Source organism: Leptonychotes weddellii, chromosome X, assembly GCF_054177405.1.
Source record: "Leptonychotes weddellii isolate Sample4059 chromosome X, ASM5417740v2, whole genome shotgun sequence".
Lineage (NCBI taxonomy): Eukaryota > Metazoa > Chordata > Mammalia > Carnivora > Phocidae > Leptonychotes > Leptonychotes weddellii.
The window spans coordinates 92,153,914-92,172,611 of NC_138385.1; the positions used below are offsets into that span (position 1 = coordinate 92,153,914).

At 38.5% G+C, this 18,698-nt stretch overlaps 1 protein-coding gene across 9 annotated transcripts in view; it reads left to right on the forward strand.

The window, feature by feature from the left end:
* The window catches only part of RPS6KA3 (ribosomal protein S6 kinase A3), a 116,750-nt gene extending 103,260 nt beyond the window's left edge, over positions 1 to 13,490 (forward strand). For all 9 annotated transcript variants that reach the window (XM_006741719.3, XM_081809056.1, XM_081809058.1 and 6 more), the window contains 4 exons: positions 420 to 496; positions 1,035 to 1,152; positions 7,231 to 7,371; positions 8,014 to 13,490. In XM_006741719.3, the coding sequence (XP_006741782.1) occupies positions 420 to 496; positions 1,035 to 1,152; positions 7,231 to 7,371; positions 8,014 to 8,136 (459 nt within the window). In that variant the 3' untranslated portion in view covers positions 8,137 to 13,490. The remainder of the gene's footprint in view (positions 1 to 419; positions 497 to 1,034; positions 1,153 to 7,230; positions 7,372 to 8,013) is intronic.
* The last annotated feature ends 5,208 nt before the right edge of the window (positions 13,491 to 18,698 follow it).

An 18,698-nucleotide genomic window follows, 5' to 3' on the forward strand; every position in this document is an offset into this window, starting at 1 on the left:
TGTAATTTTTCATTATATTGTTTGTACTTTTATGTGTTCCTAAAACTACTGTTTTATGTAACCACTTCTGCAGCCTCATACAAAATGAATATAAATTCATTTAAATAAGAAACTTAGAGGGAAGCAGTGGGGGGAGAAAAAGAAACTTACCTTCATTTTATTTTATAGTCCTCTGTCTGCTATGGCATCACTCAATAAATGCTAATTCAAATACCAAAATCAAATTTATATATATATATATATATATATGAATTATGAGTTGTAGAATGTTATAGAATAGGATTAATATATTGCCTTGTTTGTTAACCATGTTCTTTTGAGGTTTTTCTTAAATACATTGATTTAGAAGATAGTGCATTTCACAGCCTATTCAAATCTCTAAACAGTAGTATGTTAATACTAATTTTTACTTTTTCTAGGTTTTAAAACGACAAGGCTATGATGCTGCTTGTGATATATGGAGTCTTGGTGTCCTCCTCTATACAATGCTTACTGGGTGAGTGGACCATATGTTGTAAGCATTTATCCATCAATATTTTTTTCTATTTTTTTTAATCTCTGTGTTGTAATGTCTTTCTTTTCATGTTTTCTCATGTTATCTAATAATGTAGTCCTGTGTGTGTATCTCTCTGTGTGTATATATATATATATGCACCACATTTATAACTATCATTACTGATTTTCTTTAATGTACCATTTGTTAATGTTTTAAGGTCTTAACTTGATTTTTTCCATATCTCTTTTGTACTCTTATGTTGTAAACATACACTGTTTTTAAATATTCTATTCTTATGTGTCATATCTTAAAATATTTATAGTATATATTAAGTCTAATTAATATTTCATAGCTTATACCTTGACCTGGTGCTTAATGGAGCTTCATGATGTTGATATTTTTTACTTTAGGAGATTTCAGTAAAGTATTACATTAATTTAATTACCCGGAGTACTCTTGAACACTGCAAATAAATGGGAAGATTACCAACCAAAAAAGAAATTTTATTCATTAACATTTTAATTTCATTATAAATTAGTTACACTCCATTTGCAAATGGCCCTGATGATACACCAGAGGAAATATTGGCACGGATAGGCAGCGGAAAATTCTCACTCAGTGGTGGTTACTGGAATTCTGTTTCAGACACAGCAAAGGTAAGTATGACTTCCTATTATAAGCTTTTTTTTTTTTTAAAGATTTATTTATTTATTTATTTGAGAGAGAGAGAGCATGAGAGGGAGGAGGGTCAGAGGGAGAAGCAGACTCCCTGCCGAGCAGGGAGCCCGATGCGGGACTCAATCCTGGGACTCCAGGATCATGACCTGAGCTGAAGGCAGTCGCTTAACCAACTGAGCCACCCAGGCGCCCCCTATTATAAGCTTTTGAGAAAATAATTTTTCATAATCCCTGGTGAGAAAAAAATAATAGTTACAAACTTTTGTTTATAAAGTATTACTTTGAAGTGATGTTACCAAATAACTTGAACTCAAAAATGGACCAATTATTTTGTTTCCCAGAAGGTATTGGTTTGGCTTTATTACCTATACATCTAAAACTACTTACTCACAAACATGATGAATAATAATGGTGGTATAAGAGACTCTTAACGAGAGAGAACAAACTCAGGGTTGATGGAGGGATGGGCGGGGGATGGGCTAGATGGGTGATGGGTGTTAAGGATGGCATTTGTTGTGAGGAGCATTGGATGTTATATGTAAGTGATGAACCACTAAATTCTGCTCCTGAAACCAATATTACACTATATGTTAACTAACTAGAATTTAAATAAAAATTTGGAAGAAAAAATATATAAATCTGTTAACCATAATAATAATAATGGTGGTAATCTTCATGATTTGTGTGTTCTGTGCCTCACACTGCACCTCACCTAAATCATCCCATCTAATCCTCTTCCAGGGATGCCTGGGTGGCTCAGTTGTTAAGCGTCTGCCTTCAGCTCAGGTCATGATCCTGGGGTCCTGGGATCGAGCCCCGCATCGGGCTCCCTGCTCAGTGGGAAGCCTGCTTCTCCCTCTCCCACTCCCCCTGCTTGTGTTCCCTCTCTCGCTGTCTCTCTCTCTCTCTCTCTGTCAAATAAATAATAAATTTTTAAAAATTTAAAAAAAAGATTTAATCCTCTTCCAAACTCTGTAAAATAGGTGGTAGTATCCCCATTTCACAGAAGGAAACCAAGGACAGAATTTTTGTGTGAATTTGTCCATGGTTACATACAGGGAGCATGTGGGTGCTTCAAACTAAGCAGTTGGTTCCAAAGCCCTTATTCCCTAGAATAACTGCACCATGTTCTATTTTTGGTCCATATTATGTAGAAAAGGGCCTTATCTTTTTTTTTTTTTTATTAAACATTTTATTTATTTTTTAGAGAGCGAGCAAGAGAGAAACAGCATGAGAGGGGAGAGGGTCAGAGGGAGAAGCAGGCTCCCCGCTGAGCCGGGAGCCCGATGTGGTACTCGATCCCAGGACCCTGGGATCATGACCTGAGCCGAAGGCAGACGCTCAACCATCTGAGCCACCCAGGCACCCAAAGGGCCTTATCTTTTTCACAGTAAATGGTAGTATAGTTTTATAGTGTCTGCTTGAAATCCATTTGAAAAGCCTTTCTCACTGGAAGATCTGCCATCCTTTGGCAGACTTGATTTCCAACTCTGTTCTAGTTTTACTTTATTCATAGAAAATGCTCTTGTAAAAACAAGAGGGAAAATCTTAAAAATTCGAAAAAGAGGGGCGCCTGGGTGGCTCAGTCGTTAAGCGTCTGCCTTCGGCTCAGGTCATGATCCCAGGGTCCTGGGATCGAGCCCCGCATCGGGCTCCCTGCTCTGTGGGAAGCCTGCTTCTCCCTCTCCCATTCCCCCTGCTTGTATTCCCTCTCTCGCTGTGTCTCTCTCTGTCAAATAAATAAATAAAATCTTTAAAAAAAAAAAAAATTCGAAAAAGAAAAGCAAAGTTTTCCACTTCTGAATAAGGCAAAACATAGAGGAAATAAAGAAGATATATACTGGTAAAAGTGCTTGCTGATTTCTCTTAGAGATGGAAGCCCAAGTTGAGATGATTGCATAAGTAAATAGGGTATGTCAAAAATGTAGGTTGATACTTTTGGCATAGACATGAAGCCTCTGTTAACTAATTTAATGTCTGCATAGATGATATTTGGCTTTGTAACTGATTTAAAATGAAATGTTAGCCTTTCCCCTTTTTTTAACAATATTTCTTAAACCAGATGATTGATTTTTTCTGGGATTTCTTTTTAATCCATGTATTAAGCACTTACAACATGCTTAATATGTGAGGGTCTAGGGATCAAAGATGTGACTGAGATAGAATTCCTGATCTCAGGAAGCTCATAGTCTAGTTGGGAGATGGCCAGAAGTATACAGTAGAGTGTCACGTGTGCTGTTACAGTGGTACATTTTCTGTGTTAAAGAAGTTCACAGATGGTGCTCGGTCAGAAAGATTTCCAGGAAAGCTTTCCAGAAGCAGTGAAGGGATTTTCCTGGCAGCTTTAGGGAGCAGAAGGATGTATTCCATCCCAGGCTGAGGGAGCAGCACATGCTCTTTGTGGTCAGGACAGCCTGAAAATGGCAGAATGCCTCCAGGTTGCTGTGCACAGTTTGTTGTGACTAGTACAGGGTACACATGAGAAGGTAGCTGATGAACCCAAATTATAAAAGGCTTTGTAGATTATGCTCAGGATTTCAGGTTTATTCTAGGTATTGGAGAACTGTTGAAAAATATTAAGCATTATAGTGATCAGATTTTCCTTTTTCAAGTTTGTTCTGTAGAGCAGTAATTCTTATCTCTGGAGTCTGCTAGAAATTGTCATGATCAGTTGTGAGACATATTAAGTAATGTCACCATGTAAAGTATCGGAGCTTACCCATTGCCTCCTTTTTAAATAAATTATAGAGATAACCTTAACTTGCTTTAATTTTGATAATTTGGTTCTCATTGACTTGCATTCCAGTATGCTTTTTTGAATGAAAGAGAAAGATAGCTGAGGATGAGATGAAAATAGAGCACAAAAAAATTGGATCTAACTCACAGCCTTTCTTATAAATATCACGTTATTACTGATAACTTTTGCTAATTTGTCGAGTTAAGACTTGAGATTACAAGCATTATATGGTACAGTGAATACCCACAAAATTGGGAGGGAGAGTTCTATCAATCTGATGTGTTGCCTCAAGAGCAAGTGGCACATGTGAATGTCATCAGTCATATGGGCCATATGTGTCATATGTGGCTTTGAGAAGAACAGTACCATCGCTACAATTCACTGGGCACTTATGTGCCAAGGACTGTGCTAACACATATACCTATATTATTTCATTCAGTCCTCACTGACCTAATATTAAGGGTAGTTTTATTTGTAAGGTTTTACAATATTTCAGGTCACAAATGATGAAGACCTAAACTAGAGCAGTTGTAGCAGGATTTGAGGCAAATGAAAGAGAAATTTAGGGGGCAAAATAGACTCAGTGGTTAAATGGACATAAGAAGCAAAGGAAGGGCACCTGAGTGGCATAGTTGGTTAAGCGCCTGACTCTTGGTTTCGGCTCAGGTCATGATCTCAGGGCCCACATTGGGCTCCGTGCTGAGCACGGAGTCTGCTTGAGATTATCTCACTCGCTCTCTCTCTCTCTCTCTCAAAATAAATAAAGAAATCTTTAAGGAAAAAAGAAGCAAGGGAGAAGCAGATAGTAAGCGTGTAGTCCACATTTCCATCTCAGGCAAATAAGTCGGTAGTGGTGTCCTTCACCAAGATGTGGAATACAAAAGAAGTGGTTTTGAGAGGAGTGATGATTACAGATTTGGACATGAAGAATTTGAAATGCGACTGTGATATATAATTAAGAGATGTATGTCTATTAGGCAACTGGCTATATGGATGCAGATCTTAGGAGAGAAGTCTTGGGTGGACAGTGGAGTTAGGAGTTGTCATCATCTGTAGTAGCTAAAGCCATGAGCACGAATGAGCTTATCTGAGCAGAGTGAGGAGACCTATGGAAGGAATAGCGTTTTGTTATGCCCCTGGGCAGTTTTGCAACCTTTTATATACTTGAAGCACATTTTCCCACTTTAAGAATTTGGAAGGGGAGTTCCTAATTGTTTCACTTTTTATTTCTAATTCTGTTCCGTAGCTTGTTCCTGTTCTTAGTTGTTAATGATAACTAAAAATAAGAAACTGTAAATAATAGCAGAGGAATACTTGGAATAACATCTCCTCAATTCCCAGTACCAGTCAGCGACCAGGTTCTGTTGGTTCTTTCTCTTAAGTACCTCAATACCATCCATATTTCTCCATCTCTTATACTTCCCTGAAGCCATCATCGCTCACGAGTCTCAAATTGGAGTCTTCAGGCTTGCACCCTCCAATCCATTTTCCTCCACACTTAGTGAGCATAAGCTCTCTAAAGTACAAACCTGACTGTATCACTCCTTTGCTTTGAATAATTTCTTACCTGCAGACAAAGTCCAGATTTGCTAATGTAGCTTACCAGGGCCTTCATGGTCTGGTCCCTTCTCGCCTTTCCCACTTATCTGCTGCCATGTTCTACTTGGCATTTTTTGTTACAGCCTCACTGCACTCCTTTTAGTTCCTTAATTGTGGCATGTTCTCGTCCCTGAAGGCTTTCCTCTAAACACACTCTGCTCTATCTCCCTGAATTGCTCTGTTTCCTCCCCCCCTTCTCTAATCCATCTACTGCTCATCCTTCAGATCTAACATTCCTCTAAAGAAGTCGCTTCTAAGCCACCCCATCCTGTTCAGGTCACTGTCTCTTTGTGTTCCTCTAGCTATACCTCTTTATTCATCCCATCAAAGAACTTATTGTTTGCTTTGTAATTGATTCTTTGTTTCTCCCTCACTGGGCTGAAAGCTTCATGAGGTCAGAGTTCATTTCTATCTTGTTCACTGCTAAATACCCAATGCCTAGCAGAATACCTGGCCTTTAATAGATACTCAATAGCTATATTTTGAATGAAAAATTAAACAAGTTGTAGATGGCTTTTATAAGTCACAACTGTTGTTATTTTTTTTTTAAAGATTTTATTTATTTATATGAGAGAGAGAATGAGATAGAGAGCATGAGAGGGGGGAGGGTCAGAGAGAGAGGCAGACTCCCTGCTGAGCAGGGAACCCGACGTGGGACTCGATCCCGGGACTCCAGGATCATGACCTGAGCCGAAGGCAGTCGCTTAACCAACTGAGCCACCCAGGCGCCCCACAACTGTTGTTATTTTAGAGAGTATAAAACTATCTAGCAATTATATGGATCACATGCATAGAAAAGCATTTGGATAGATAGAAAGCATTTTCTTTGGAAGAGTGGGATTCTGGGCGTTCTTCATGTTCTTTTTGCTTCTCTGTATTTCTGATTTTTTTTTTAATAATGCCTGTGTGATGCCCATGAAGTGGAAAAATAAAAATCTGGGGCACCTGGCTGGCTCAGTCGGTGGAGCATGTGACTCTTGATCTTGGGGTTGTGAGTTCAAGCCCCACGTTGGGCATGGAGCCTACTTTAAAAAAAAAAAGAACTCTAATCTTTTGGAGGGGGCATTTGGAGCTCTCCAATAAATTCCTATTATTGGGACAGTTATGTTCTGCTTTTCATTATTACCAGCAGCACAAAAAATTACTTAGAAATAAACCTACAAAAGTGTAGAAAAACCAGAATATCTCAGTGAAAAAAGAGCCAAAGTACTTAAAGATACATAAATGTGGTAAATTTACTCTTTGTAATGCACCAAAATTACTGTTACTCAGGGAGGAGAAAACAGAGACTTAGGTTTTTGCCTTTTTTTTTTTCCCGCAAAGAAATTGCCATGTTGGGGGCACCGAGGTGGCTCAGTCAGTTAAGCGTACGACTCTTCATTTCACCTCAGGTCATGATCTCAGAGTCGTGGGATTGAGCCCCATGTCGGGGAGTATACTTGAGATTCTCTCCCTCTCTCTCTCTCTCACTGCCTCTCCCCCTGCTCATGCTCACTTGCAGTTCTCTCTCTCTGTCTCTCTCTCTCACTCTCTCTAAAATAAATCTTTTAAAAAAAAGAAAAATTGTCATGTTGACCAAATTGCTTTGAACCTCAAGGTTTGGTACCAGGAAAAAATAGTGTCATAAAAGCTAAGGAGGAATGCTGACCAGTATCAAGTGCTATAGAAAAACAAACAAAAGTTTAAGCTTGTTTTATTATTCTTCTTCTTCCCTTTACAGGACCTGGTGTCAAAGATGCTTCACGTGGATCCTCATCAGAGACTGACTGCTGCCCTTGTGCTCAGACATCCTTGGATCGTCCACTGGGACCAACTGCCACAATACCAACTAAACAGACAGGACGCACCCCATCTAGTCAAGGTGAGCTGCCCCATTCAGGCACTGTTTTCTGCATGTCCTCCAGAACACTGTGAGCCTCCCTCTCCATGCCCGCAGCACCTTTTTCCCCTTCGCTCAGCCGGCATCCATTTCCTCAAGTGAGATTCTCTTACAATGAGCGGTTTAGAAAAGAAAAAGTCAAAGCACACCAAAATATAATAAAACTAGTTTAAGAATGACTTCTGCATTTATCAATCACGTAGGCCTATGGATTTCCTAACTTTTGTGTATACTTTGCTTTCTTACGCAAAACCCAGAGCAAACTCTGAGGTTGTCAGCAGTGGCAAAACAGGTTCCAAAAGAGCATGCTTTGCCACCTCTCGTGTTAAAGCATTGCAAAGAAACAAAAAGTTGAATAGTCCTGAGTAAAGTGAGGCCTGCTTGTTATAAGCCCATCCCTGTCCTTTCTCATCTACAAGTTCAGCCTCCCACGTTTGCCTCTTTAATTTTAGTTAAATCAGAGGGTTTGACCAGTATGGTTATTTTCATTATAAGCCCAGTTAAATGTATATACATTTCCATATGAAGAAATTATCTAGGGGGAAAAAAGTCTGCATTTCATATTCTGTGTACTTGTGACTAGCCATTGTCATTTGTGTTGTGACCTCTCTTTCCTGTTTTCAGGGTGCTATGGCAGCTACATATTCTGCTTTAAACCGTAATCAGTCGCCAGTTTTGGAACCAGTAGGCCGCTCCACTCTTGCTCAGCGGAGAGGTATTAAAAAAATCACCTCCACAGCCCTGTGAAGTGACCTCAGTGAGCTATTTGGTACCATGGTGTAAGCTGATAGCACAAGTTCTGGCGACAGGTAGCACATATCTGAGAGACACCTGCAAGCACACACTGTCCCAGCTGGTACCCATAATGCTGCTGCTCCTGCTGCTGCTCCTGCTTCCGTCTCTTCTCGCTTTAAATGATTGTTAGCAAGTTAGATTTTCCTGGAGCTTCGGGTGAAATGAAAATGGAAACATGATGAAGACATATTCACTGAATCAACAAGAATAATGAACATATGAATACCACCTAAAAATACACTGAATAAAGTACTCTACACCATATAGCATTATTTTTATAGGAAATATTTCATGTCCCTGAAATATTCTTTGTTAGTTATAGGGATGGACAGTTTATGTTAAGCACTTAGCTTAAACAATCCGTTTCTATTAGCACTGTATCCCTTGTGCCATCCAACATTTTGTATGTTTTTGTAAACAGTTCATATACAGTACATTTCTGTACTGCTTTCTTTAATGTATACATGCTTTGTTTAACTTGGAATCTATTATTATTAACCAATTGACTATTAAATCGGGTTAAATAGTTCACCTGGATTAACAGTATTGTTGGACAGCCCTAAAAATGGCCAGATTGTGGAACAGCTGTTGAATGTAATACTTCCAAAATGTATATATCTTTCCCCATGTCTGTTTCACTGGTTCGTTCATTTGTTTGTTTCTTAAAGTCAGGTGCTTTGTCAGACTAACTTAGAGAGCTGTTATGGTAGAGAAAGTTATCACGTGTGTGTGGCATGACATCAAGAGTACACCTATGAAGTTAGTCCGTATACGTTGCAACTCCTTACGGTTCTTTTTTCCTTAATTAAGGAAGTAGTTCTTGCACTTTTGATCTTGAATAGTATCCATACTTAGTATTTGGCATATAATTGGGGATTTTGCCAATATACATCAAAGGCCTTTAAGAGTTATGGTGAAGATATTGGCGAAGGAAAATTTAACAACAGGTCATTCAAGTCCCATTAGATCTTTCATGTTTAAATAGATCAAATTGCAGAATTTAGCGTATGAATAACAGGATACCTGTTCTTGTATACCTGCAAGAAAAGTATGCTTTTTTGGAAAAAAGGTAAATCATAATGAGTTCTATCCCATTACAATGCTCTATATTAAACACTAATTTGAATGTAATAAAGGCCACCAGCCTCTCTATGAAATTGGATTTAAACTTTCTTATTCGAGGGAATAAAACATTCTTGATCAAACAGTATCTGTTCTCACCTGAAATCATAGCTCAAGTAGCCTAAGTGAATGTTCACCATTGAGTGTTTTCTGAATTCCTTCTGATAATTTATAGCCGTATAATGCTTCCTTTAACTTCAGAAATGATCAGCTTTCATAGTGGTCACTGGGTCTGCTTAGATTACAGTATTCATTACCTACATCTAATTTGGGTAGTTTCCACGATTCTATTTGATTAAAGAAACTTTTGTATCCATTATTACCTGCATTTTAATCAAGCTACCTAGTAGACATTGATATGTAATATGAAAAACATGAACAAGGAAAAAGTGATTTAACTTAACCTCATCAACAATGTGCCCAACAGATCTCTTAGCCATGTACTGAGCCATTTACATCAGAAGTCTTTTTACCTGCCCGAAGCTTTAAATCTTTCTTTGAGAGTACAAAGCCAAGAAAGCGTACTTTAGTTAAATGTCTTAGAAGCCACTTATTATTCCTTAATTTCTCCTCTATGCAACTAAAGAGAAAGGGAAAATCTATAACATTCATTTTGCTTAAGTGACACAAAATGATTATTTCATAGAAATCAAATGTAAGTTTATCTTCTAAATAAAAAAATGTATAGGAAGAAGGATGCAGGAGATCTAGATGGAGAAAGTTTTATTAAAATTCTTGAGTATATGAATGCTAACTATCAAAAACTGCTTCCCATTGCCTGTAAAGAAAACATTTTTTCTTTCTTTCTCTCTCTCCTCTATTCAGTGTTTCAAACCATGACCATCCCAAATTCTTGTCACTTTTAAAATGTTAATGTAACTCTGAGCAAAAAAAAAAAAAGACATATTTTCAAATTTTGGACACTGATGCTATTCCATAATTTCAAATTTTGGACACTGATGCTATTCCATAATTGCTTAGGTGTTTTGTCCATCAGAGTCTTAGAACCAGAAGTAAATGTGTAAATCCTTATAAATTATCTATGTAATTTATTATCTAAATAACTTATCTAATTTAGATAATAAATTATCTAAATAACTCTCATATTGCATGTAAAGTACCTGAGACCCAAAGCAAAGACTAGAATCCTTAACTTCCCATTCAGTTTTTTTCCCTCATAACACCATGCTGCCTTCCCTTCATATTAATACCCAACCAGGAGCAGAGTTGTTCAAAAAAAAAATACATATTTCTTAGGACAATACTCTACTGGTAGATGAATGGCAAGTTTATTGCTTTCAAAGATACTGCCTTCTTTGCCTACTCCAGCTGCCAATTTTATTGGAGAAAAGCAAGTCGTATGTTCACAAAACTGAAGGCTTTTGTTGCCTAAAATGCAGTTCGTGAGCTTAATTTATTTCATCTGTGGTCCTGGTGTTCCTATTGCCTTTGACTTATGGCAGACAAACTTGGCCAACAATTGTGTAATGCTTGCCCTGGGTTTACCTTTCCATTAATTACTGAGTCCAGCTCCACTGGGCCCTTCACCATTTAGTTCCCCTAGTTACCAGGGCTTCTCCCAGAAGGTTTTAGTTCAGTCTTAAAGATTATTTCAATGTGAAAGAAAGAACTAAACCATCAGGCCACTTTTACAAACCTCCTCTTATCCTATAATCCAAAATAATATCTAGAATGGTAGATTGCATTTAACTTTTCCAAGCACATGCTGAAAAATATGGATTACACTACCACGTGTTTTGTATCTTCCCTTTCAAGTGATGATGTTAAGGTAAGTTTTTGTCCTTTTAATTTGTTATGTAAGTCATTTCAGCTTCTAATTTATAGAGATGTCTTTTTTTCTAAGTACGGTAGACCTTTAACAGATTTAATACGGATTCATTTATTCACAAGCAACCCCAAAAATGCAAAAATGTAATGATTTTGACAAGGCACAGAATCAAGATGCTGCAAGGCTAATGTGTGGGGAAAAGTCACTTAGTGAGTGTCTGGAGGGGGTGTGTGTATGCAGTAGAGATTCACATTTCACATGTGGTAGGCTGCAAAGTATGGGTTTGGATCAACCATTTCCCACCTAATTTTAAGAAGTAGTTGCTTTTGGGGCCAGGGGACATTATGAGAGGTGGGGCTGGCCTGTTTGCTGTTCCCTGCACCCTCAGCCCAGGAAAGATTTGAAGGGGGAGGGGGGTGCAAGGGCTTCATGAGTAAGCAGAATGGATTGGGTTGGAAAGGAACTGGGGTAGGTCCAGCCTGGGATGAGAGCAGAGAAACATTTAAGATTTGGGAGCCTTGGTATAGATGTACTTAATCACCATGGAAGTCAGCAATACATATCTCAACAGGGCTTTGATATTCTCTACTTCCTGGCCTTTATAAATGATGGAAAAATTTTCAGCTTGCTTTACCATATTTTATAGAGAAAATTCTCATAGTGGTATCAAGCATTTATGAGATTTGTGAAGGCATTAGGACAGGTATCTCAGGAATGTAAAGAGTTAGAAAAGGTCTGTTTTCTGTGTTTAAGAAATACGATGGGTTCCATGGTTGACCCTTGGTGCTTAAACTAAAAGGTTCCGATCTAGTCCTAGAGTTCTGTCCCTCTGAAAGGTCCAGCTCCATGTGACTCACACTAGATGTATACATTGAGTTTTATTTAATTCGCAGATAAGTTGACTTAACTCAGTATTTATATTTCAGTGAAAATAGTCCTCTTTTCACCTCCAGATTGCTTATATTTTGCTGGTTTCCCCAAGTGACCATTGGTGGAGACCAATTAATGAAGGAATGAAATTTGCTTTCTTGGGACTGTGGTATTCTGCAGAGCTACGCTTAACCACTTTTTCTAGTGAAGAATCTACAGAATGATAATACCTAAATATGGATGGCCAAGAAGAATTTGTATCTACAGTGTGCTTTATGTACTTCTGACACTGCTGTATTTTGTGTGGTCAAGTGACTTGTAACTGGTTCCAATGTGACTGAGTGTTCTCAAAGAATTCTAGTAATTAAGTCGACTTAATTTTCTTAAGCCTTGTATTACTATCAGTCTCACATTTACCACTTTGATTCTAGTCTTTTAACTGTTCATAACAGGGCATACCAAGGGTTGGGATGAGAGTCTACTTCCTACCTCTTACGGCACTTTCCTCATTATTTTGCCATATAACCTTGAAGTGCATGATAAGCTGTTTAAATGTCCATGACTTCTCCCAGAGCAACTAGCAATGTATATGACATTGAATAGAGATTAGTGGAAAGGAAAATTTAGAGACTAGGTTCAGAGATGCAAACCTCAAGAAAACCTCTTTTAGAGCACATACCATTTGAGTACAATATGTGTAAACGTATGTGAGAGGAGAGTCTCTGTAATAGTCTCTCTAAGTAGATTAGTTCAATAATTGAAGTGAAAATCTTTACTCCTAGTATCACTATAGTACTGAATGAACTGTATACTGAGTTTTTCAAACAAGTGTGTAAAGTAGAACTTTTAAATACAAAGCAAGGGTATAAGGATAAAGGTTTTGGTTTGTGTTTCTCTAAGTGTAGTTTATCATCTAAAGCTTTTTTTTTTTTAATTGCCATTCCTTAGCATCCTTAATAATTATGGGTGATGAGTTTTTAATTCTTAAAATTGTGTACATGTATTAGGTTTATCTTAACTCTTACCCTAAGCAAAAGGGAAGGTATACACCTAAGGGATGTAATTATTTTGCATTTTTGGCCTTGGGTGGGAATGGGGTGGGCAACTACTTAAACAGTTTTTAAAAAAGAAAAAAAATCACAAATATTTTTCTACTATTATACATGATCTTACTTTATACTAGTTTCTCTCTAGTAAGGCATGCCAGAAGCCCAAGGTACCATATCATGAGTTCCTATGTATTGTACCTTTTATTGGTGGTTAAATTGCATCAGATGCTTGGCACTGCTGCCATAATTATGAAATGCTTGTAAAGGATTAATTATCACTGAATACTTTAAATTGTTTTACTTAAGAGTTTAATCTGGGAAGTTTTCAAATCATACTATTAATGTGTAATCTAAGCTCTTTCAGATGTATCCATGAATAATCCTGGAACAATATTGCTTGTATTCCTGTCACAGAACAGGTTTTGTAATCTTTAAAAAAAAAGAAAATTTATATAATAAAATTTCAAATAAATGCATGTATGTTATTTATCAGGTTATTTCAATTATATGATAATCCTTCATAATGTCAAATTCTATCCAAATTATAAATTTATCAAACTGGGTTGATAGAACTTAAAACGGGAACATTTCTGAGTTAAGTGCAAGATAATTTTTGTATGCAAAGTCTTGGTTAGCCCAAAGAGTGTCACATCAGACTCACATGAGTCATTGATCTTAACCCAATACCAAACGTGATTAATGATTCAAAGGATACAGAGTGATCACCAGGCATAGGTGAAATAATCTTTTCTTGGAGACGTCCAAAATTATCAGACTTAACTCCAAAATACCGTTGCTCTTCCTCATTATGGTACATTTTGGACTCAGAATTAAAGGACGAGTTTCCTTCTGAGCGATGTGGAGACATTGCTTAAACAAAGGGAGTCATTTGGTTCTGCAACATCCCCTTTTTATACCTCATTAATTACACAAATGATGAGTCCCCATTCTCCAGCCAACCATGCTTCATCAATCCATAAATTCCATGTTTTACAATAAGCCATCTCTATAGACAAAATGTATCTTGCTAAAAGCATTTTAGAGATAAGGACTTTTCGTTTTCTTTCTGCTAGTTAGTAAATATCATTGGCACATTTAAGGGAATTTGATTGAGGTCATTGATTCCTGGTAGAGAGGGAATGGGTTATAGGCCTACGGTTAGCCCTTTCCTTCCCCGTTGACATTTTGAGTAGTTTTGTATTATGATGGTGTATTTATTCATCTCAGGCTGCCATAACAAAATATCACTGACTGGGTGGCTTCAACAACAGAAATTTATCAGAGTTCTGGAGTCTGGAAGTCAAGATCAAGGTGCTAGCAGGGTTGGGTTCTTCTGAGGCCTCTCTCCTTGGCTTGCAGATAGCCACCCTCTTGCTGCCTCTTCATGTGGTCATTCCACCCCTGCTGTCTCTTCCTCTTACAGGGATACCAGTCATATTACATTAGGGCCTCACCCTTAACAGCCTCATTTTAACTCTCTTACCTCTTTAAAGACTTTAACTCCAGGGTATTAGGGGTAAAGGCTTCAACATATGAATTTGGAGGAAGACACAATTCAGCCTAAAATAGTTTAGGGACTATCCACTTGGATTAATTTGGATATTCAGGTTAAGATGGAGAGCTTCAAGGTCTACTTGGTATTATACAGAGGCAACATAGGGTTGTTAATGTACTTGTTTTCTGCTGCTGTAACAAATCACCACAAACTTTGAGGCTTAAAACAACACAGATTTATTGTCTCACAGTTCTGTAGGTGAGAAGTCCAATATGGGTCTCACTGGGCTAAGACCAAGGTGTTGGACAGGCTGAATTGCTTTCTGAAAGCTCTAAGAGAGAATTGTTTCCTTGCCTTTTCCAGTTTCTGAAGGCTAGCTGCATTCCTTGCCTCATGGCCCCCTTCCTCCATCTTCAAAACTAGCAATGGTGGGTAGAGTCCTCTTCACATGAATCTGACTCCTCTCTTCCACCTTTTCTTCCACTCTTAAGGACTCATGGGATTGGCCCACCCAGGTAATCCAGGATAATCTCCCCATCTCAAGGTCAACTGACTAGCAACATTAATTGCATCTGCAATCCTAATTCCTTTTGCCATGTAGGATAATATATTCACAGCGTCCAGGGATTAGGACATGGACATTTTTGGGGTCCATTAACCAGCCTACTGTGGTTATCTAGAAAAACATTTGGCTCCTCAGACAAGCCAATGTGGAGCAGCAATTTTTGCCATGGTCATTCTTCTGCAGCTTTGTAGATCCAGGTATTAAATTTTGTTAACCCACCCTAAATTGATAGAATGGATTGACACTAGCAAAGCTAGGTAAAGGAAGTGCAGGATGCTATAGGAATATATAGCAGAGTTGCCTAAGGGTCAGGGCAGGGCAGGCCTTCTAAGAAAACAATGATTATGCTGCAACCTAAAAGGGGAAGGAAGGGTAGAATAGAATGTACAGAGAGAGTTAGAGGCACTCAAGAAAATAAAAAGTTCTGTCTGAATGGAATCTAAAACATAAGAAGCATGACATAAGGTTCAAGAGAGAGGGGTCAGACCATCAGAAATAATAAGTCATATTAAGGAATTTGAATTTTATCCCTTTTGTTTCTCCCCACCCTTTCACCCCCAATCCTCATTCTTTTTTTTTTTTTTTCCTGGTGACCATGTTATTATTTATTTATTTACTTACTTACTTACTTATTTATTTATTTTTAGACGAGGGTGACTGCAGAGGGAGAGAGAGAATCTTAAGCAGGTTCCATGCCCGATGCGAGGCTCGACACAGGGCTTAATATCACAACCCTGAAATCATGACCCAAGCCAAAATCAAGAGTTGGATGCTTAACCAACTGAGACATCCAAATGCCCTGGCGATCCTCATTTTTTAGCTCCTCTGCTACCAGGCTGAACCTTATGGCCCTATAGTTAATCATCTGAACTTCTACCTCAGAAGCACCCTGAAATTCCCTACATCCTTGTCTCTATACTATATCCACTGAGCAGTAACTGATATGTTGGAAAAAAACCATACAATTATGCAAATTGCTACCACTGCAAGTTTATGTTTTCTAATCTCAGCTAAGCTCTCAGTACCATGTCAGTCAATTCTTTCATTTTTCCTTGGTCATCCATTTTCCCAGTTCTTTTTTTTTTAACAGCTTTATTGATATAATTTACATACTTAAGGTTCACCCATTTAAAGACTATAAGTCATTGTTTTTTAGTATATTTACAGAGTTGTGTAACCATTATCATAATCTAATTTTAGAACATTGTCATCATGTCACAAAGAAACCTTATATCCTAGTCCAAGTCACCACTGTCTCTTGCTTGGACAATTGCAGTAGCGTCTTGCATGGTGTGTTTCCTCCCTTGCCCCTCTACAATCTATTCTTTTTTTTTTTTTAAGATTTTAAAAATTTATTTGATAGAGACACAGCGAGAGAGGGAACACAAGCAGGGGGGAGTGTGGGAGGGAGAAGCAGGCTTCCCGCAGAGCAGGGAGCCTGATGCAGGGCTCCATCCCAGGACCCCGGAATCATGACCTGAGCCAAAGGCAGCCGCTTAACAACTGAGCCACTCAGGTGTCCTACAATCTATTCTTAATAGAGAAGCTGAAATGATCTGTTCAAAACCTACCAAGGATTATAACAAGTGGTTTGGTCCCCTTTACCTCTCTGATTTTATCTGCCCAAACTCCCCCTGGCTTACTGCGTTCTAGCCACATTGGCCTTCTTGCTATTTCTTGAATATGCCTGATGTGGAAAACAAAGGCAAATGAAAAAAAATTAAACTTCCTTAAAATTTACAGCCCATTGACACATACTTGAGACAGGCAGAGTGACCTTCCTTCTGGAACTCAACTGCCTCAATGTTAATACTTTGCTAAAGGCAAAAGGCAACCTTAGCTTGACATTAACCAGACCTCTAGGATCCTTCCAAAAATCCCTTTGGAAACTTCCTTTTTCTCTACCCGCCCCCCACCAAGATATATGTTAGCAATCATCCTCCAAACATACGGCCCACTGATATACCTCTGAAGGGTCTCATGACTAAGATTTTACTAGATAGTGGTAAATGACCTTTTCCTAACAACAGCTAGCCCCTCAAGGTCCTGGAAACCTTACTTTCAAATTCCTTAGAGACTTATGCCATCCTTAACCCCCTCCCAACTCGAAAGTGTATAATCAGACATTCCTCACAATCCCAGTGCAGCTCTTTCTGCCCACAGGTCCTGTCCCCATGCTTTAATTTTTGCACCAAGACATCTCAAGAATTTTTTCTTGACCATTCGCTCCTGAACCCCAACATTTCACATCACGCTAAGCATGCTCCTGCTCCGGGTCTTTGTCCTCTGCCCAGTAGTCATTTCCCTCAGATGGCCCCATGACTCACCTCTTTCCAAATGATTCTGATGATCAGTCAAATGTGGGAACCATCGTATGATAGTCGAATAAAGCCTGATTTTTTTCTCCTTTGGGGTTTTATACTGAGTAATTGGCAGAGACTTTTGGTTTTTACATATTTGAACTTCCAGACACTTGGAGTCTGACTGATTACTTGTCAGGTGCTAGGCACAACTGCTAAACACTGAATGCATTATATTAATTTAATTCCCACAATCACGCAATATGGTAAGTAGTATTCCTATACCCAATTTACAGCTGAGGTAACTAAGACTTATAAATAGGTTAAGTAACTTGTCCATAGTCATAGAGTAATAAGCTGCTGCAGAGCTGAATTTGAACCCAGCTCTCTCTAACTTCAAAGCCCAAGTTCATAATCAATTGGCCTCAAAGCAAAATTTAAATAAATCTCATAGATATCCTTCATCCTCAATTGTGAATATTGCAAGTTATTGCAAATGGAAAGAGAAACCCAGAACTTTAAGTCCCCCATCGTCTTTCAGTTTCCCTCTGAGAAATGCATGTCATTGATTTCTCATCCTCACCTCTATTAGTGTTTTGGTCTGGATAATGCTTTGTTTGGGGGTGGGGAGTCTGTACTGTGCACTGTAGGATGTTTACCAGCATCCCTGGCCTCTGTCCACTAGGTGCCAGCATCATCATCCTTCTTTGCCAGTTGTGACAACTAGAAATATCTCCAGAGACTGTCAGATGTCTCTGGTATAAAACCACTGTTTTCAACAATTGTACTGTATTTCTCTGTCATTTAGGTATGTCCATTTCCCTGGAAAGAGAATGCTGACACCCTAATGTTTTCAGAAAAGTGATTTATTTAAAAGTAAGTTTACTGGGGCACCTGGGTGGCTCAGTCGGTTAAGCATCTGCCTTCGGCTCAGGTCATGATCTCGGGGTCCTGGAATCGAGCCCCGCATCGGGCTCCCTGCTCAGTGGGGAGCCTGCTTCTCCCTCTCCCTCTGCCTGCCGCTCCTCTTGCTTGTGCTCTCAAGTAAATAAATAAAATCTTTTAAAAAAATAAAATAAGTTTACTTAAAAGTGAAGTTATATGTTCTGTATAGTCAGCTGTGTAAGTTGGCAGAGATTACTATAACAAAATACCACAAACAGTGGCTTAAACAGCAAAAATTTATTTTCTCACAGTGTTAGAAGCTAGAAGTCAGATCAAGAGGTCTGCAGTGTTGGGTTCTTCTGAGGATTCTCTCCTTGGCTTGTAGACAGCCACCTTCTTGTTCACACGGTGTTCCCCTCTGTGCCTGTGTCCTAATCTC